Below are 21766 nucleotides of genomic sequence, written 5' to 3'. Positions count from 1 at the left end.
TATTAGCCCTACAGAAAAAAAGTTCAGGACCTTTTTGTAGGAAATTTAATCTAGTTAAATTTTGTACTGGTATATGTTATCGCTGGAGGCGAAGACAAACATACAAAAGTGGCCTTCAAACGGTTTTTTCTTTAATAACTCGAAAATCGTAGCCTCCAGCGCGAACGAATCTCAGTACAAAATGTAGCAACATTTAATTTCCTACCAGAAGGTCAAGTTCATTTGTTGTGTAGGACTGTTAGTTTGCATGTTGTGAGCGAGAGAATATGATAATATACCGTGCGATTTCTGATGCTACTGTAGGATGCATAAAACCCATTGGTGGGGGCAGTTGAATCAACCTGCATCAGATGGCATCGACTATTTCCAAAAATCAAGAGCAGCTTAAAATTATACTGTACTTCGAACTATTTCGTAAACTAACTGATAATATGTAACATAAAATTCTGATAAACATATGTAAAACATGAAACTTCCTGGCAGATTAAAACTGTGTGCCGGACCGAGACTCGGGACCTTTGCCTTTCGCGGGCAAGTGCTCTACCACCTGTAATACATTACATAAAATAACCACAGAGAACTGTTTGTGAGGCTAATGTAATCTCAAGATAATGAAAATTAAAATCAAAGGATATTTGCCGTTAAGATACATCACATTTTTCAGCTGTACAGATGACGATACGAAAATCTTTACTACGTTACACGTTGATCATGCCACTTTTAGTGTAACCGCAAAACGGACGACACTATCCACTATTGTGGGCGCTTCACACCAGAAGTGGGCGCACACCACCTATAATGACTCACCAGAAGCAGTGTGACAAACTGCCTCGCCGATACGATAAAGATCGCTGCAGGCGGCCGGGGAAACTGAGCAGCAGAAGTGCGGGCCTCGCGTTCTCCGGAGCCGCCGGTGCTCCTGCGGCTGCATTCTTGTCGCACCGGAAGAGCGAGGCGGCGGCGGCGGCGGCGGCGGCGGCCCCCAATCGATTGCCGATGTGGGCCAATTAGGGAGCCGCGCCTCGGTTTGGCCGGCCGCTCGCCTTGGGGGCCTAATTGCCCGCGGCCATTACCTCGCGCCGCGGCTCCTCCCGGCCGAGAATTGCGTCAATCAGCTCGCTATTCATTACCCCTTGCCTTAAGTGCGGCCCGGCGCCGGGCCAAGTGACAATTGGCCCGGATTACGCGGCCGCCGCCGCCTCCTCCGCCTTGCCCGCCGCCCCCGCGCCCGCCCCCGCAGCCACTCCCCTCGAGAAGACTGACGCCTGCAATCAATACCCGGGTCCTCAAGGTGCATTCAGGCGCGCCCGCTGCCAGACACTGCAACACGTTATTAAAATTACGGCCCCTCTCCGGTCCAGCCCTACGACCAGCAGGCGTTCTTTCATATTTAAAAGGGGGAGCGCCTCCCACTAAATCACCACTCTGAGAATCAGCTGCCGTTGTGTCTCAGCCGCCTGCGAGGACGAACCATTACCATGCGTGCAAAAGTGTAATCTCTGGCCTGACAACTCTACATACAGGTAACGTGTTTCGTCTGACTGACTCTGAATATTACGACATATTCATTTTTTAATAGTTTAATATATTTTTTTCAATTTTCTATCTTAGACACTAGATTAGATGGCCGTCGTGTGACGAGGGCCTCCTGTCGGGTAGACCGTTCGCCAGGTGCAAGTCTTTCGATTAGGCGCCACTTCGGCTACTTGCGGCTGGATGGGGATGTAATGATGGTTATTAGGAAAACACAACACCCAGTCCCTGAGCGAAGAAAATCTCCGACCCAACCGGGAATCGAATCCGGGACCTTAGGACTGACAGTCTGTCGTGCTGACCACTTTTTTTTAAAAAATCTCATTTTGTTCGTTATGGGTCGTTGTATTTGTTTAAGTTCATCGTGTCCGCAACTCGTAGTCGTGCGGTAGCGTTTTCGCTTCCCACGCCCGGGTTACCGGGTTCGATTCCCGGCGGGGTCAGGGATTTTCTCTGCCTCGTGATGACTGGGTGTTGTGTGACGTCCCTAGGTTAGGTAGGTTTAAGTAGTTCTAAGTTCTAGGGGACTGATGACCATATATGTTAAGTCCCATAGTGCTCAGAGCCATTTTTTTAAGTTCATCGTGGACCCATTGACTCAGTTTTTCTTATTACAGAGGGCAGCCAACCCTCTTACGAACACGCTGAGCTACCGTGCCGGCACCTCTCAGCTACCGGGGGGCGGACAGATTAGTTGATGTGGAGGAATGAGACATTGCCAGGTGAATGGAAATTGGCCATCATACAACGAGGTGGCAAAAGTCATGGGATAGAGACATGCATATATACAGATGACGGTAGTATCACGAGGTATAAAACAGCGGTCCATGGCGGAGCTGTCATTTGTACTCAGGTGATTGATATGAAACAATTTCCGATGTGATTATACACGCACGACGAGAATTAGCACTCTGTACGCTGAATGGTAGTTGGAGCTAGACGTATGGAACATTTCACTTCGTAAATCGTTAGGAAATTTGACATTCCGAGATCAACATTGTCAACAGTGTGCCGAGAATACCTAATTTCAGACATTACTTCTCACGACATATAACGGATTGGCTGACTGCCTTCACTTAACGATCGAGAGCAGCGGCTTTTGCGTTAAGTTGTCAGTCCTAACAGACAATCAACACTACGTGAAATAACAGGAGAAATCAATGTGAGACTTACGACGAACGTCTACGCTAGGACAGTTCGGCGAAATTTGGCGTTAATGGGCTATGGCAGCAGGCGATCGACGAGTGTGACTTTGCTTACTGCGCTACAGTGCCTGTAGCGCCTCTCCTGGGTTCGTGACGACATCGGTTGAACCCTAGGCGACTGGAAAATTGTTGCCTTATCTGATGAGTCCCAATTTTACTTCGTGAGAACTGATTTTAGGGTTCGAGTGCAGCACAAAATCCACGAAGTCATGGACCCAAGTTGTCGACGACGCACTTCGCAACCTATTGGTGGCTCCATAATGGCCAATAGGAACCTATCATTGACTGGAAATGGTTGTGTTCGGCTACTTTGGACTCCATTTGCAGCAATTCATGGACTTCATGTACCCAAACACCGATCGAATTCACATGGATGACAATGCCCCGTGTCACCGGGCTACAATTATTCGTGACTGGTTTGAAGAATATTCTGAACAATTCGAGCAAATAATTTGGCCACCCAAATCGCCCGACATGAACCGCATCTTCTTCTAATCGAGAGGCCAAGTCGTGCACAAAATCTTGCACTGGAAACCCTTCCGCAAGACGTCTATAGAGGCAGTATGGCTCAATATTTCTGCAGGAGACTTCCACCGACTTGTTGAGTACGTCTCACGTCGAACTGCTGCACTACTCAGGGCAAAAGGAGGTCTGACCCGATATTAGGGGGTATTCCATGTCCTTTTTCACCTCAGTGTGTGCCCGATATAGGAGAACGAAACCAAAATAAAATGTTATAACAACAGAGGCATTAGCTTGTTGAATGTAACATACAAGATACTGTACAACGACACTAGATCACATTTAAACCCTAAGACAACTATTTGAAAAACACTGGTAATTTGATAAAGATATCTACAGTCTGTTCAACGTGCATATTACAGCATCTACAGAATCAGCCTGTACAGTGTCGTATCTGACTTCAGAATCCATGAGAAGGTAGTGAGAATGGGGCAAACTTGCATAAATGGATCAAAGACTGCAGCAGTACGTTTCCGAGGGGTCACGTCAGAAACGTTCTAGATTGAGACAGGTCTCAGACAGCGGGATGCTGTCTCATGTGTTCTATTCAATGTCATCTTAAAGAAAGCAATATGGGAATAAAGGCAACAGGAGTTGGCTGGAGTACAGATGGATAGCAATTTGAAATGTCTCGCATTTGCAGGTGATATAATAATGCAAAGTGAATAAAGCCGCGACTTGGAAGAAAATGGACAACTAGGCACAGAATATTGGGTTAAAGGTGAATCAAGAAAAAACGCAGGACATGCGGGTAGGAAGAAGACAAGAGCAGCAAGAATTTCGTGAGGTAGATGGCATGAGGTTCAATAGAGTTCTACAAATACTAACAATCTTGATTTACGAGCAACAACAGCGTAGAAATGGACACCAGGGAAAGAACAGTAGTGGGAGGAAATGCATGTTTTCCTTCGGGGAGACGTACAGCTCTAAATCATTTTTAGTGACTACTAAGATATAACACTGTGACATACCCAGCAGTCATATACGGTTCAGAAACTTGGACAATGACTAAACGAGAAAATGAAAAACCGTTAATACCTGAAATAATAGTAGTGAGGAAGTCAAGGGGACCGATCGTAGATAAAGGAGAATGGAGAAGGAGGTAGAATGAGGAAATCTACCTCTTGATGCAACAGGAAACAAGCCTACAGCAAAACAATGCTTTGGTCGAGCCATGTGGCCCGCATGCCAGAACAAAGACGGCTAAAGAAAGCTCTTGAGGGGAGACCAGACACCAGACTCGCCATAGGATGGCCAAGACAGTGCTGGATACACGCCCTGGAGAAGGATTTGGCAGACCTGGGGACTGAAGACACCTGTGGGAACTGAGCAGAAAACAAAAAGGAATATAGGCAATTTGTGGAAGCAGCGCGTGGTCTGTAGGCCTGTGATCAATGTATATGTATACATATGTAGAAATAAGAAACTTAGAAGTCGACAACTGCTATTTACCACCACATCTGAACTTCAACTGGAAACAGTGTACACAGCGCTCCAAATCTTTAGTGTAAAAATTACGGGAATCACAGAGGATTCTAAGCTGAGTACTTTGAGATTTGGAACCAGTGTCGGAAATTATTATCTGAGGTAGTTCTAGGTCGTGAGTGAGTATCGTGTCACTTCCAACAAACGTGCCGAAGCAGATGCAAGACAGCTACCACTCTGACATCATCTACCCGAAACAACACTAACCCTGACAGCCCAAAGAGAACTCCTCAACATATGTACCCAGGAACCAAGCAAGCTCTATGTGCTAAACATACAGGAGGTATCGACAATTCTCCTCATACAGCCGCATTACAACTTTTGTTGACATTCCTCTGACGCCTTTTCAAAACGATTATCCACTTTCACTCAACTGCTCTTCCAAGTCTTTTGCGTCCCTTACAGAATTACAATATTTTCGGCAACTCTCAAAGTTTCTGTTTCTTCCCCCTAAACTATAATTTCCTCTCCAAGTGTCTTCTTGATTTCTTTCTTTGCTTACTCAATGTACCGATTGAATAATATCACAACCGGCCGATGTGAACCGAGCTGTTCTAGGCACTTCAGTCCGGGACCGCGCTGCTGCTACTGTCGCAAGTTCGAATCCTGTGTCGGGCATGGATGTGTGTGATGTCCTTAGGTTAGTTAAGTCTAAGTAGTTCTAAGCCTAGGGGATTGATGACCTCAGATGTTAAGTCCCATAGTGCTTAGAGCCATTTGAACCATTTTGAATAATATCGCCGATAGTGTACAACCCTGTCTGTCTCTCTCTTCTCAACCAAAGATTTCTCTTCATGTCCATCGGTAACAGCGACTTGACGGTAACCTGGAAAAAGGATCAATAAACAGAACAACATCATAATTGAGTTTATTTTTCCGGAATAAACACAATACAAAGACTCTAATGTTTTGAAAACACTTCCATTTTGTACTTAGTTAGGTCTACGTTTGGTACAGCTACACTGTTATAAAAAACGTCAATCCCACATCCTTGTAGGAAGTGTTACTAACATTCACAATTGTGTCCTAGGCGGTGGTTTACCATGAGTATCCCGTTATAAGGCGTTAAGTGTGGGTGCTTGTGCAATATAGCGTTGTTTCTTTTTTCCGTGTTATTTGTGAGTACGGCAAGTGAGAAAAAGAGAGAGTGAAAAACAGTGCTGCTTCACAGACTTCCCAAACAACTCCAATGGCTCACAGGATTTATCGATGTCATCAACGGATGAAATGTAATCTACAGTGCCACATGGCGTCACACCCTAAGACCCTGCAGAGAGGGTGCGTATTAATCCACGACTTTATATATGATCATGAATTTTCATCACCATCGCTACTTGTCTTGCTGGTCAAATACTGGTAATGAGAATTTCTTCCAGTGTTGAAATTCTAACTGGTTACCTGCTTTTACGGCATCTCACTAGCAGCGTACATTAATGGTTTCGGCACCTGACGTGCGAAACAAAGAGAACTGAAGAAATTTAAGTATTTTGGTTTCTAAATCAGATGATGCAGAAAGAACCCATTTGTTAACAGTAACTCACGTTTTACGTATACTATATATATACACTAAAGAGGAGGCAAGACCTGCTGTTCAAATTACCCTGCCGAAAGTAACCTATAAGAACTTCTCTAGCATTATCTACAACAGGTTAGCACCGTATGCAGAAGAGATTCTGGGGGAGTACCAGTGTGGATTTCGGCCTAGAAGGTCAACTACAGACCAGATATTTGTGTTGTGGCAAGTAAAGTTCATGATAAGGTATATAACATTGAGCTTCATAGCCTCTACGTAGACTTCAAGCAGGCCTTTGACAGTCTCGATGGAGCACAAATGCTGAATGATTTGCAGCTGCTTGTTATACCATCAGAGTATGTCTCACTTTTCAAGCAACATTGGCTGGTTCCAAGGCTGCAGTGCAAAAGGATGGGGAACTGAGTAATTGATTTAGCATTAGCAAAGGAGTCATACAAGGGGACACACTCTGCACAATGCTTTTCAATCTGACTCTTGAAGTAGCAATGCGGAAGCTTACATAGGCACAAAGTCGACTGAGATATGCGCATATGCTGACGATGTAGCAATTATTACTAGAAGAAGAGCATCACTAGAGAGGACAATATGGGAGATGAAAGAAGCCATAGAACTTAGAGGCCATTATATAAATGAATCCTAGTTTTAAGTACATGAATTTCACCAGAAAGGAAAATAATAACTTGGATAGACTATCAGCATACGGTTTCAATTTTGAACATGTGTAGAACTGTGACCATTTGGGCTCTAATATTAACACTACAAATTCCATGTCAACTGAAATAAAACTGCGCATCCCAAGTTGTAATAGATGCTTCCATACGTTTAACAAATTGTTCACCTTCAGGTTATTAAATAGGCAGCTCAAGCTGCAACTATATAAGGGTATGATCAGACCAGTTGAGAAGCAGGGATGCGAAACATGGGCGCTAACCTTTGTTGATGAGCAGCAGCTCAAGATATTTGAACGTAGAGTGCTGCGCAAGACCTATGGAGCAGTTCAGGATATTAATTGTTTATGGAGATCTAGGACGAATACTGAGCTGGACCGCCTCGTACAAGGGGCTGGCATCGTAAGATTATAAAAAGTAGAACAGCCTGACTTGGACGTGTCCTCAGTATGGATACTGGAAGAACAACAAAAAAGATTTTTGAATGAAGGCCAACCAGAAGAAGACAGAGACGAAGACCACGAAAAAGGTGAATAGATGATGTGGGAGAAGATATAAGATCTCTCAGAGTCTGAGAATGGCGGAGAACCACGCTGGAGAGGATAGTATGGAGGAAACTTGTCGATGAGTCTAAAAGCCGAATAGGATTGTATTGCCGTGAGAAGAGAGAAGATATTTTGACAATCTACTCACAGCACTCTATGTTTTTTTCTCATCGAGCTAGCTAATAACATGATCGTTTACCAACTGTCGTTTTTGTAAGTTTTTATCTCCCAAAGAAAGAAAATATGAAGTACTAAATAATAGAATGACTATCGGAATTCAAATTTAAGTATATACCAATTAATGATTGTTGAAGGAGTTCCTAACTAGCCACAAATATTTTTAAAGGCAAGCATTATTTCATTTCCATGACTGGTTTCGAGCCATTATGCCATTTTTCACAATGCCACACTTGTTTCAGTAAACATTCCGTATCATCAGCTGTTACCGTCTGCTCCTCTGTTTCAGTTTCCGAACGACATTTCGATCGTCTTTTGTCCTGATGAATTGCTCTGGGACGTAGTGCGGAATATTCAGATGTGAACAACACACACACACTGCGCAGTCGACTGTAGCCCACGGGCACACAATATTCTTCGTGACATTGTCGTTTCAGGAACGGCCTTTACACTCAAAGTATACGAATTTCTCGGAACAAGACGTTGGGTTAGCCTCGGTACTACCTTCCCTCCAGATTATTCTCTATGTGTACGTCTAAAAAGCATACTTGAACTTTTTGTGTACTGTCGAATAGGTTCGGTACATGTATTTACTGGCTACATTCTGCACATTATAGTTCTTCCGTTAACAGCACATAATGGGCTACCGATGCGGAGGCAGTCTGGTAGCGAGATGTTGTCTGCTGCGCGAAACAATGTGGCGAATTACAGAGGCACGGCTATGGGACGTGCTGTATGGGGGTGGTGGGGGAGGGGGGTGGGGGAGGGGTAGGGGGAGGGGAGAGCTTTTAGGAGGCGGCGGCTGCCAGCTCGTCCTGAAAGCGGCCGAGCAGCCGGCACGGGACGGGATGGCTGAGCTCCGCTCTTTTTCACTGGCGAGTCTCGCCTCCGACTTGAATGCCAAGAAAGATAATCCGCAGATACGATTACTCCTCATTGTTTGCCGTTACAGCGGTTATTTTAACCCATTAAGTCCGGAATTGGCCATGAAGTATTGCGGAACACAATGCTCTTTTCTTTCGGGGATTCTTTTCTCTTTCTAAATGACAGCGTGAAATACGTCTCAAAGAACGAAGCAATTAATTCACTGTTGTTTACGTCTCCAGTGGCGGGCGTGTCATTACGCCGTTTCAAACACAACAGCTCCCTTTGTCTTCCACATTCACACCGTGGCTACTGCGGACTCGACACGCGGTCGCCGGGTGCATTACACATCTTTTCTAAATGTAGCTGCATAGTACTTTTCCCAACTTTCGTGCTGCGTGTCTGGGGCCTATTCATAGTTAATAACCTCAGATATAACTGTTAAATAAATTACGCTGCCTAGCAAGGATACTAAAAATGAAAGACAGGTAAATCACTTTCTAACAGTTGCTAATTTTGTATGAATATTTGCTCTGAGTAATAATATCACTAAATTTTGGTTAATTTATTTTCCTCCTAAGACATGTTTATATCTATTAATTGCTTAACGATTTCAATTAGGAAGCTGTTCAGTATTAACAACTACGCCTTACAAAAACTGCTCAAGTTACCATTAGAGTTCTGCATATTAATACTGCTGAAGCTCGCACAAAACACACTTATACAGGACTGAAGCTAGCTAGGATAAAGACTGTTTTGGCAGTAACGAAACAATTCAGTTTCTTATTATGGTCAAAACAAATATACCAACGGACAAATAAAAGGAAGGTATTTAACGTCAACAGGCAGCATATAAAAAAAACTGTATGTGTAATCTTTGAAGCTAATCTTAGAGTACTGGATATTAATGCTGTTGTCGCTTGCACAGAACAAATTTGCGCAGGAGTAAAGCTAGGGAGAATAAGCTCTATTTTGACAGTAATAACCAGTCACATCTAAATTGAGCTTCCTGTTATGACTAAAACAAATACACAGACGAATGAAAGGTTGTGCCATCGATGATCAGAGCATGTAAATCATAAGCATGGGATACTACTGAATGAAATTGACAGACTTCAGAAGTGAAAGAAATGCTTTCTTGTGTAGATGTGCTATGACTACTGACAAGAGCAAAATAGAAAAAATTAATTACTCTGCTACACAATAGTTTTAAGTGCCTCGTCTGATATTTATCAAAGTGACTATCTTGTAAAGTTCTCGGATATTCATGGTAAGTGCAGAAACGACTGCTACTATTATAAATACTCCATATTTATCTTTTGTAAACAATATAATTTTTTCGTTGGAATTTCATTGACCCTCAAAATGTACGGTCATCTTTCCAAACATAGAAGGTAATTCTGAAGGCAGATCACTTGAATTTTCAGGAAGCACTTGGAGAAGCCAGAGAGGGGCTTCAGAATTCTCGTTGAGAGCTGGTTTTAGAAACATTCGGTTCTATTGATGTACTTGTAAGCCAAACAAAAGTTATCACTTACAAGGGAACTTCCCCATCGCACCCCCCTCAGATATAGTTATAAGTTGGCCCAGTGGATAGGCCTTGAAATATGAAGACAGATCAATCGAGAAAACATGAAGAAGTTGTGTGGAACTATGAAAAAAATAAGCAAAATATACAAACTGAGTAGTCCATGCGCAAGATAAGCAACATCACTGCTGATTGTGAGCGCAGGAGCACCGTGGACAAGTGGACAGCGTCAGCAACTGCGGAACGAGAGGTGTTTGGTTCAAGTCTTCCCTTGAGTGAAAAATTTTTCTTTCTTTATTTTCGCAAAGTTAGGATCCGCCCGTTCGTTCACTGACGTCTCCGTTCACTGTAATAAGTTTAGTGTGTGTGTTTTGCGACCGCACCGCAAAACCGTGAGATTAGTAGACGAAAGGATGTGCCTCTCCAATGTGAACCGAAAACATTTGATCGAAAGGTCATAGGTCAACCGATTCCTCCACGGGAAAACACGTCTGATATATTCTATACAACACTGGTGACGACATGTGCGTCACATGACAGGAATATGTTGACGACCTACCTAAGTTGTACACTTGGCGAATGCGTAAACAGATTCTTCTACCTTGCCCGATTTAGGTTTTCTTGTGGATTTCATAGTCACTCCCAAAAAAGTGATGAAAACATAAGAGTTTGTCACATAAACTGCAACAAATTTATGCAACAGTTTCACAGTCGCACAGTTTTCCCTGTGTCTGTCAAAACATATGTTTTTAATGTTTTCAAATTTTTTCCGTGCGCAGACCGTCAAATCCTGCATACGTCCAAGCAAATCTGAACACGTCCTGGAATTTTGGAGAGCGAAGTTGATTATATGTGAGTGTCTGAACTTTGATAATTGTCTGAAAATAAAAAATTTAAACTTTTCACTCGAGAGAAGACTTGAACCAAGGACCTCTCGTACCGCACTTGCTCACGCTAACCACGGGACCACGGCGCTCCTGAGATCACAGCTTCCTGTTATGTTACTTATCTTGCGCATGGACTACTTATTTTGTATCTTTTGCTTATTTTTTTTCATAGTTCCACACAACTTCTTCCTGTTTTCTCGATTGATGTGTGTTCAGTTTTTCAAGGCCTATCCACTGTGCCAACATATAACTAAATCTGAGGAGGGTGCGATGGGGAGGTTCCCTTGTTAGATATGATTAACCGTCACATTAGTCAGTGGATTAAATATCAAAAACCTTCCGAACGATTTATGGAGCAAACTTAAAAGTAAACATCCAACCGACAGGTATCGTTGGTACTGCCAAACCCAAAATGTTGTGTTATTGAGTACAATTTTGCATTTGTGTGTGTGTGTGTGTGTGTGTGTGTGTGTGTGTGTGTGTGTGTGTGTGTGTGTAAGGGTGAATCAATGCTCATTACACACACACACACACTCACTCTCTCACTCTCTCACTCTCTCTCTCTCTCTCTCTCTCTCTCTCTCTCACACACACACACACACACACACACACACACACACACACACAGACATACACGCGAATATACACATATAAACACAGAACTGGTTGCGAAACAAGGGAAACCACAGCATAGTTCCTGTGAAGAATACGTGTACTATATTTCGCAAGATGGAAATAACGTGTAAAGAAATCGAATGAAGGAAACACTGAAAAAGTGTGAACGGTAAGAGAGAAAGCATGTTTAGTGGACTACTGTCTCTGCTAGAACTAGGAAAAGAGTTACCGATTTCAAAATACGTAAATCTGAAGATTAAACACCGTAAGCAAATTGTACACCACGTTCGTAAGCAAAAATTGTTCGTAACCAAAATGTAGGAAGGTTCTATGTGGGGAATATTCACAGAACATCCATTGACGATGGAGAGAAAGCGTTTGGTGTGACAGTGTTAAATTACAGTACGCTTAAGACTGCCAAAAAATAACAGATAATTGATGTATGCTTGTTTTGTGGTATATCGTGCTGCGCACATGAGAATACTCATGTCAAGGCCTCGCACAAATTTCGCGCGCTACATTTGCATCAGTAACCGTTGCCGCTGGAGGAGCAGAAAGACTTCCCGCGGTTCGGCTGACGGGATCCGCACAGACTTGGGCGGATTTGGTGAGGCGTGTCCGCTGGTTAAGAGTACGTCGAGGCCCGGGGACTGCCCGCCGTTCCGGCCGGCTGCGCACCTCCCGGTCGCGTGCGACCGCCGCCCCTCGCCCCCCACCCCGCCTCCCGTGACCCTCCCCCTCACTCCTCCCCCCCTCCTCCCCGCACACAGCGCTATCGATAACGCTTGTCGCCGCGCACGCACAAAAGCCCAATTAAAAAGGTGAGAGAAGCCAGCGTGCGTGCGCGCGCGTGTCCCGCTCGAGTGGCCGCCGCGATTCATTGCGTGTACGCACACACACGCACACACGCACACGCACACAAGGCGCGCCACGCCTCACGGCGTCACAATACGGGCGCTGTCGTTCGGGACCTCCCCAGGATACGTTTCTCATCAAATCCGACCGTGGACACACACACAAACACACACACACACACACACACACACACACATTTGCACATCCTCCTTTCCACTGCACAGCTTTTGCCAAAGTGTAAATGGAAAATAGGTACAACAGGATAAATTTCACCCTCTGCTTTAACACTGACTGTCCACATAAATTACAGTCCGACTTCGTTGATATTTTGTTCCGATGCCGTTAAGACTGACACATATCTGCAGTCAATACGATCGCTGCCCAAACGTGCTTACCTGTAGGATTTGCGCCACGTCGCACATAACTGAAAGTTAGTTCTCCTTGTCCTTCCACCTCGATTACTCGAATTATGCCGTAAGTTATTGTAACACATATCTTTTCGGTAGGCTTTGCGGCTGCTCCCGGCGGAGGTTCGAATCCTCCCTCGGGCATGGTGTGTGTGTTATATAGGTTAGTGGATGATCAGTTTGGATTGCATAGAAATGTTGGAACACGTGAGGCAATACTGACCCTACGACTTATCTTAGAAGAAAAATTAAGGAAAGGCAAACCCATATTTCTACCATTTGTAGATTTAGAGAAAGCTTTTGACAATGTTGACTGGAATACTCTCTTTCAAATTCTGAATGTGGCAGGGGTAAAATTTAGGGAGCGAAAGGCTATTTACAATTTGTACAGAAAGCAGATGGCAGTTATAAGAGTCGAAGGACATGAAAGGGAAGCAGTGGTTGGGAAAGGAGTGAGACAAGGTTGTAGCCTCTCCCCGATGCTATTCAATCTGTAGATTGAGAAGCAGCAAAGGAAACGAAAGAAAAGTTCGGAGTAGGTATTAAAATCCATGGAGAATAAATAAAAACTTTGAGGTTCGCCGATGACATTGTAATTCAGTCAGAGACAGCAAAGGACTTGGAAGAGCAGTTGAAAGGAATGGACAATGTCTTGAAAGCTGGGTATAAGATGAACATCAACAAAAGCAAAACGAGGATAATGGAATGTAGTCGAATTAAGTCGGGTGATGCTGAGGGAATTACATTAGGAAATGAGACACTTAGAGTAGCAAAGGAGTTTTGCTGTTTGGGGAGCAAAATAACTGATGATGGTCGAAGTAAAGAGGATATATAATGTAGACTGGCAATGGCAAGGAAAGCGTTTCTGAAGAAGAGAAATTTGTTAAAATCGAGTATAGATTTAAGTGTCAGGAAGCCGTTTCTGAAAATATTTGTGTGGAGTGTAGCCGTGTATGGTTCAAATGGCTCTGAGCACTATGGCACTTAACTGCTGTGGTCTTCAGTCCCCTAGAACGTAGAACTACTTAAACCTAACTAACCTAAAGACATCACACACATCCATGCCCGAGGCAGGATTCGAACCTGCGACCGTAGCATTCGCACGGTTCCGGACTGCGCGCCTAGAACCGCGAGACCACCGCGTAGCCGTGTATGGAAGTGAAACATGGACGATAAATAGTTTAGACAAGACGATAATAGAATCTTTCGAAATGTGGTGTTACAAAACAATGCTGAAGATTAGATGGGTAGATCACATAACTAATGAGGAGATATTGAACAGAATCGGGGAGAAGAGGAGTTTGTGGCACAACTTGACTAGAAGAAGGGATCGGCTGGTAGGACATGTTCTGAGGCATCAAGGGATCACCAATTTCGTTTTGGAGGACAGCATGGAGGGTAAAAATCGTAGAGGGAGACCAAGAGATGAATACACTAAGCAGATTCAGAAGGATGTAGGTTGCAGTAGGTACTGGGAGATGAAGAGGCTTGCGCAGGATAGAGTAGCATGAAGAGCTGCATCAAACCAGTCTCAGCACTGAAGACCACAACACCAACAACAAGCTTAGGGACTGATGACGTTAGCACTTAAGTCCCATGAGGTTGAAACACATTTGAACATATATTTTTTCGATAGGACACACACACACAGAAAGTGTTTGCCTCCGTAGCTGACAGGTGATGGTTCAAATGGTTCTGAGCACTATGGGACTTAACATCTATGGTCATCAGTGCCCTAGAACTTAAAACTACTTAGACCTAACTAACCTAAGGACATCACACAAAACCCAGCCATCACGAGGGAGAGAAAATCCCTGACCCCGCCGGGGATCGAACACGGGAACCCGGGCGTGGGAAGCCAGAACGTTACCGCACGACCACGAGATGGGGGCTGAGAGGTGAGCCTAGAAGTCTGTCGTGCGGAGGACTGATACTGGATGTGCTCAAGCTTGTAATGTCAACAGAGGAGCTACTTGACAGTAGCGGCTCCACGGTCTGGAGAGTTTTCCAAACGGCCAGGAGAGCGGTGTGCTGATAACATCCCGCGTCTGCAGGACACGCCGGCCGGTAGACATCCCGTGGCCCCTCATCGCCTGACGGGGTTCTCGCATCCACACAAAATTAATCGGATAACAGCTTTTACACCAGCCAGAACAATATGACCACCTCCCTAATAGCTGGTATGTCGACTTTGGCATGTGTAACAGCGGCGACATGTCGTCACTTGGGAGTTGGGAGTTGGCATCACATCTGCACACACAAGTCACCAAATTTCCACAAATTCCGGAGAGGGATCGATGAGTTCTGACGCCACGTTCAATCACATTCCCAATGTGCTCGATCTGGATCAGATCTGGTGAGCTGGGTGGAGGGGGGGGGGGGGGCGAGGGGGTTCAGCACATCAATTGAAACTCGCCACTTTGTTCCTCGAACTACCATCACACACCTGCATATAAGCTATGTTACTATATTTTCAAGTTTTTCATGTTGTTGCTAGCGACAATTCATTATTTTTCGTAGATGGTTAAAAAATACGAACGCAAAACTATTCGTCAACGTTAGTCTGCAGAATACATGGAAGAGGCAGCGACAGCTGTTGTGAAAAAGGAAATGCGATTCAGCGAAGCCATTATGCACTTCAATGTTCCTAACACATGCCTCCAGAGACAAATGCAGAAAAGACTTCAATATAAGAGCTTTCAAACAGACAAGAAAATTTTGTCGTGTTTTCTGGAATCAGCAAGAGCTCGAAGTTGTAGCTTTTATGAAAGGCATCGATGGAAGATTATTTGGATTGACAATGAAGGTGTTCGGAGTGTTAACTTTTCAGATCAAAAATGGTTCAAATGGCTCTGAGCACTATGGGACTAAACATCTGTGGTCATCAGTCCTCTAGAACTTAGAACTACTTAAACCTAACTAACCTAAGGACATCACACACATCCATGCCCGAGGCAGGATTCGAACCTGCGACCGTAGCAGTCGGGCGGTTCTGGAATGAGCGCCTTAACCGCGAGGCCACCGCGGCCGGCTAACTTTTTCAGTTGGCCGGAGAAAACAAACTGAAGCACCTTTTTAATAAAGAACTGAAAATGGCGATGAAGAAGGAATGACAGTTTCTTTTGACGAATCTAACATCCCGCCACTTGTAGTGTCATATGTTTGTTTTTGTAGCTTTTAGGAAATATTGTATTTTAAAGTTAAACTTGTAATGAAACAGAAATTTGTTACGGCTATTATACTATATTAATGTGATGAATACGGTTCCCTTCTCCCTCAGGACTGTGGCGCAACGGACTAATTGTCAGAATTTTTCGATTTTTGAAATTTTTCGCCTACGTGGGCTTTACATGTGATTTCTTTGTTTCACTGTTTAAAGTATTGTTAAACGTCAGAGATATTTTTTTAGCTTTTTTCTTTACCATTTCAATTGGAGTGTGGTTCTTCTAATGTTAGCGTTACCATCCTGCACTGGGTTTCCCTAGACGTGAAGAATAAAGATGTAGAATGTTAATAACGTTTGTTTTATCTAAAATGGCTTTAAGAGTTTTCACATAAAAGATTCGGAGGCGTTACTTTTGAGCAAGCCCTCGTAGTAGGCAACGCTTCGTATCTGCTTAACTGCTATATGAAAAAAAATTGCTAGTTCCCATACAGTTTACATTCGATAAAAATGTGACTGATATCTTTTACTGTTACCCCATCACGTTCGCATTAAGGATTATCTCGAACGTGTATTCGGTGAATATGGCTGGGGAATGACTCATGATTAAATTTCATGCCAAATAAGGAACTTACAACCTTTTTATTCGCCTGGATATTCTGGAACAAAGACTTTGAGCGAATGTTTGGCTGTCCTTGACCTTAGTGTGTTGACGATTGATATTCGTTATTGGTGTCTTGTTCTTGTGTATGATGTAATCTTCTGGTGGTGGTAGTAATATGTTTTTAAATGTACGATTCTGAGCGGTGATCTTCGCTAAGTAATCGATTATATCATTATATTGAATGTTAGCGCGTTTCTTGACCAACATAAACTTTGTCTTGTTCCCGAGATTTTTGTTTTGCTTGGTGGCTTTCATAATACCTGTACCGAGTGGGAAATTTTATTGAGAAGGGTTTCTGCCAGAATATCTTGAGGTTAAGTCCTACGATCTGTTAAAATCAAAAGTTGGACCTTGAGCTTCTGCAAGTAATGTTAAGTCTATTTATGGCTGTGGCTTTTGCAGAAAAACTAGAAGTTTCACTGGGAAGCAAAAACAGTTTCCTGTGACCTGCGACTGGACAGAGGATTCCACATTGCCATAACAAATGGTTTTGGAGACGTTAATAGAGAGGGGGTAAATTTTAAGTTGACAATCCAGAACAACTCGAAAAATAAGCTTCACACGAAAAAATGTGTAGAATCCAAAGTTGATTATTTTCGAGGGGGACATCTGTTGGTACTAAAATTAGCCCGCCACTCCAGCCCCTTGGTGGTGGGGCGGAAAGCAACTTCAAAATTTCAAATGGGAACCCCCATTTTTTATTGCAGAATCAGATTCTACATAAAAAAACTACATACATTTTGTCTTAAACATTTGCTTTGATTCTTGGTAGTTGCCGCTGTAATTCAAGAAAATCCAAGTTCTCATTTTTTCGTGGAAAAAGATTACCGATAAATAAAAAATACTTATTTACTTTGTAAACTCTCCCTCTCAGTCCTTAGGGTGGGGTTTGAGAGAGAGTAATGGCGACTGCAGGGAATCGTTCAATGTGGCAGAAGTACAGCCGTTCCGCAAATTGCTGTAGATTTCAATGCTGGGCCACGAAAAAGTGTCAACGTGCGAACCAGTCAACGAAACATCATCGATATGGGCTTTCGGAGTCGAAGACCCGCTCGTGAAGCCTTGATAACTGCACAACACAAAGGTTTCATTACACCTGGGCCCGTCAGCACCGACATTGGACTGTTCATGACTGGAAACATGTTGCCTGGTCGGACGAGACTCGCTCCAAATTGTATCGAGCGGATGGACGTGTACGGGTATGGAGTCAACCTAATGAATCCATGGACCCTGCATGTCAGCAGGGGACTGTTTATGCTGGAGGAGACTATGTGATGGCGTGCGGTGTGCGCAGTTGAAGTAATATGGGACCCCTGTTACGTCTGGATATGACTCTGACAGGTGACACGTACGTAAGCATCCAGTATGATCATCTACATCCATATATGTCTATTGTGCATTCCAACGAACATGGACAAATCGCACAGGACAATGCGACACCCCACACGTCCACAAGTGCTACAGAGTGCCTCCAGAAACTCTCTCCTGAGTTTAAACACTTCCACTGGACACCCAAGTCCTCAGACTTGAACATTATTGAGCATATATGGGAGTACTTGCTACGTGCGGTTCAGAAGAGATCTCCGCCCCCTCCTACTTTACGGTTTTATGGGCAGCCCAGCAGGATTCAAGGTGTCAATTCCCACCAGACAGCCGGCAGTGGTGGCCGAGCGGTTCTAGGATCTTCAGTCTGGAACCGCTCGACCGCTACGGTCGCAGATTCGAATCCTGCCTCGGGCATGGGTGTGTGTGATGTCCTTAGGTTAGTTAGGTTTAAGAAGTTCTAAGTTCTAGGGTACTGATGACCTCACACGTTTAGTGCTCAGAGCCATTTTGAACCCTTCAGGCGTTAGTCGAGTCCATGCTACGTCGTGTTGGGGCACTTCTGCGCGGTCGCGGGGCCCTGCACGATATCAGGCAAGTGTACCCGTTTCTTTGGCTCTTCAGTGCACATAAAAAACACAATTTACGTAATATCAGTATAGGTTGGAGTCAAAGTGTCTGTCGTTAGCAGTCGTGATAAACTTTCCTTTTACAGCCTATAGTCGACTTCGAAATTATAGCACAGGGGGTACAGTCCATTGTACAGCGTAAGCTGGATTGCTTAGCACAAGTAGATATAGATGAAGTAGAAGCCTTCGGGTACTGATTCCTCTCGATAGCTACACAATCATTTTAAAAACTGCGTCCCTCTTACGAGAATCATTGCAACAGCTAAGTGAGTGGGACACCGGAGACGTGGTGAGGCGGTGATCTCCCAAAGAGTCAGCGAGCAGCTGCCGGCCGGGCCCCCACGAGTGGACACGCGCGTTCACGGCGTGCGACTGTGGCGCCGGAGGGCGCTGCCGCAGATCGGATTACGGCCGCCGTTGCGCGCAACAGACACCGTTTATCAGCGCCGCGCCTCGGCGTGGGAACGGCGCGTGGCCACCCAGCGGAACCGTGGCCCGGCCAGGGGGTGCTGGGCCACCCGCGGGCCGCCCGTCCCACCAGACGTCAGCCGACAGCGCACATATTGCCCCTACAAGTCCCTCCCCTCTCTCTGCTGACAGGCCCGTCGAGTGGCCTTGCTACAGTGTGCTGCAAATACACTCCTGGAAATGGAAAAAAGAACACATTGACACCGGTGTGTCAGACCCACCATACTTGCTCCGGACACTGCGAGAGGGCTGTACAAGTAATGATCACACGCACGGCACAGCGGACACACCACGAACCGCGGTGTTCGCCGTCGAATGGCGCTAGCTGCGCAGCATTTGTGCACCGCCGCCGTCAGTGTCAGCCAGTTTGCCGTGGCATACGGAGCTCCATCGCAGTCTTTAACACCACTGGTAGCATGCCGCGACAGCGTGGACGTGAACCGTATGTGCAGTTGACGGACTTCGAGCGAGGGCGTATAGTGGGCATGCGGGAGGCCGGGTGGACGTACCGCCGAATTACTCAACACGTGGGGCGTGAGGTCTCCACAGTACATCGATGTTGTCGCCAGTGGCCGGCGGAAGGTGCACGTGCCCGTCGATCTGGGACCGGACCGCAGCGACGCACGGATGCACGCCAAGACCGTAGGATCCTACGCAGTGCCGTAGGGGACCGCACCGCCACTTCCCAGCAAATTAGGGACACTGTTGCTCCTGGGGTATCGGCGAGGACCATTCGCAACCGTCTCCATGAAGCTGGCCTACGGTCCCGCACACCGTTAGGCCGTCTTCCGCTCACGCCCCAACATCGTGCAGCCCGCCTCCAGTGGTGTCACGACAGGCGTGAATGGAGGGACGAATGGAGACGTGTCGTCTTCAGCGATGAGAGTCGCTTCTGCCTTGGTGCCAATGATGGTCGTATGCGTGTTTGGTGCCGTGCAGGTGAGCGCCACAATCAGGACTGCATACGACCGAGGCACACAGGCCCAACACCCGGCATCATGGTGTGGGGAGCGATCTCCTACACTGGCCGTACACCTCTGGTGATCGTCGAGGGGACACTGAATAGTGCACGGTACATCCAAACCGTCATCGAACCCATCGTTCTACCATTCCTAGACTGGCAAAGGAACTTGCTGTTCCAACAGGACAATGCACGTCCGCAATATCCCGTGCCACCCAACGTGCTCTAGAAGGTCTAAGTCAACTACCCTGGCCAGCAAGATCTCCGGATGTGTCCCCCATTGAGCATGTTTGGGACTGGATGAAGCGTCGTCTCACGCGGTCTACACGTCCAGCACGAACGCTGGTCCAACTGAGCCGCCAGGTGGAAATGGCATGGCAAGCCGTTCCACAGGACTACATCCAGCATCTCTACGATCGTCTCCATAAGAGAATAGCAGCCTGCATTGCTGCGAAAGGTGGATATACACTGTACTAGTGCCGACATTGTGCATGCTCTGTTGCCTGTGTCTATGTGCCTGTGGTTCTGTCAGTGTGATCATGTGATGTATCTGACCCCAGGAATGTGTCAATAAAGTTTCCCCTTCCTGGGACAATGAATTCAAGGTGTTCTTATTTCAATTTCCAGGTGTGTACACGCCACACCTCAAACCAGACGTGGGGCATCTGATGCCTTTTCCAGCTTTGTAATAAAAACTATCGTCACACTGGCATGGAAACCGTGGGCATTTAATACGTTCTCAGCCAAAGACTCCAGACTTCACTCATCACAAAGGCACCAAATCGACAGATAAGAAATGGGCATAAATTTTTAGAACACGTATTGCGCTTCAGCGGTTACTCAGGGATTTTTTCCTGTCATTTGATATAGGCAGATCAGCGTCCAGTCTACGATACCGAGCAATCGCATTTCCTGAGAAACCGAACGGAAATATTGTACCCAGGAAAACGTTCCTTGAACATATTAACTGAACCTGGTTGTTCAGTGTTAGCACACTAGACTCGTCTTCGAGAGACGCTCCAAGCTCTGCCACGAGGGCTAATTTATACTCTGCCATTTCCGTAAATCACGTGTAGTGAATATCAAAGAGGTTCCTTACAGCCAAAGTCCATACCCGACGGATAAGAGCGTGTTATGCTTCTCTTCTTGTGTCAGTCTTGAGAAAATGTTAAAATCGAACGTTAATTTCCACCATTCTTCCAGAAATGATGACCTATTTGTATATGAGGGTCACTCCAAAAGAAATGTACACTCTTTTTTTTTAAAAATACAGTTTTCATTCTGCATGTGTGAAAGTTTTGTAGCGTGTACATACATCCTACCCGCTTGTTTCCAAACCTGTTCCCGAGAGTGGCGCCGTCACAGCATGTCTTATGTCTTCAAGATGGCTGCTACACTTGACGTTTGTCAGAAGAAACGTGCTGTCATAGAATTCCTGTGCTGTGAAAACGAGACAGTGGGAAACATCCACAAGAGGTTGAAAAAGGTGTATGGAGATGCTGTTGTCGATCGCAGTACACTTAGTCTGTGGGCAAGCAGGTTGCGTGATGAAAGCGGGCACGGCAATATTGAGGATTGTCCTCGCGGCGGCAGGCCTCGTACTGCACACACTGCAGACAATGTGCAGAGAGTTAACGAATTGGTGACTGCTGACAGACGCATCACAGTGAACGAATTGTCACGCTACGTTGGGATAGGGGAAGGAAGTGTTTGCAGAATACTGAAAGTGTTGG

The 21766-nt window shown here is 45.3% G+C and overlaps 1 protein-coding gene across 1 annotated transcript in view; it reads left to right on the top strand.

The window, feature by feature from the left end:
• The first annotated feature begins 798 nt into the window (after positions 1–798).
• Positions 799–21766, top strand: part of LOC126273928 (keratinocyte proline-rich protein-like) — a 37027-nt gene continuing 16059 nt past the window's right edge. The window contains exons 1-2 of the mRNA XM_049977070.1: positions 799–998; positions 18916–19147. Coding sequence (XP_049833027.1) covers positions 799–998; positions 18916–19147 — 432 coding nt within the window. The remainder of the gene's footprint in view (positions 999–18915; positions 19148–21766) is intronic.

Source organism: Schistocerca gregaria, chromosome 1 (assembly GCF_023897955.1).
Source record: "Schistocerca gregaria isolate iqSchGreg1 chromosome 1, iqSchGreg1.2, whole genome shotgun sequence".
Classification (NCBI taxonomy): Eukaryota; Metazoa; Arthropoda; class Insecta; order Orthoptera; family Acrididae; genus Schistocerca; species Schistocerca gregaria.
This window is presented reverse-complemented; position numbering and strand designations above follow the sequence as displayed.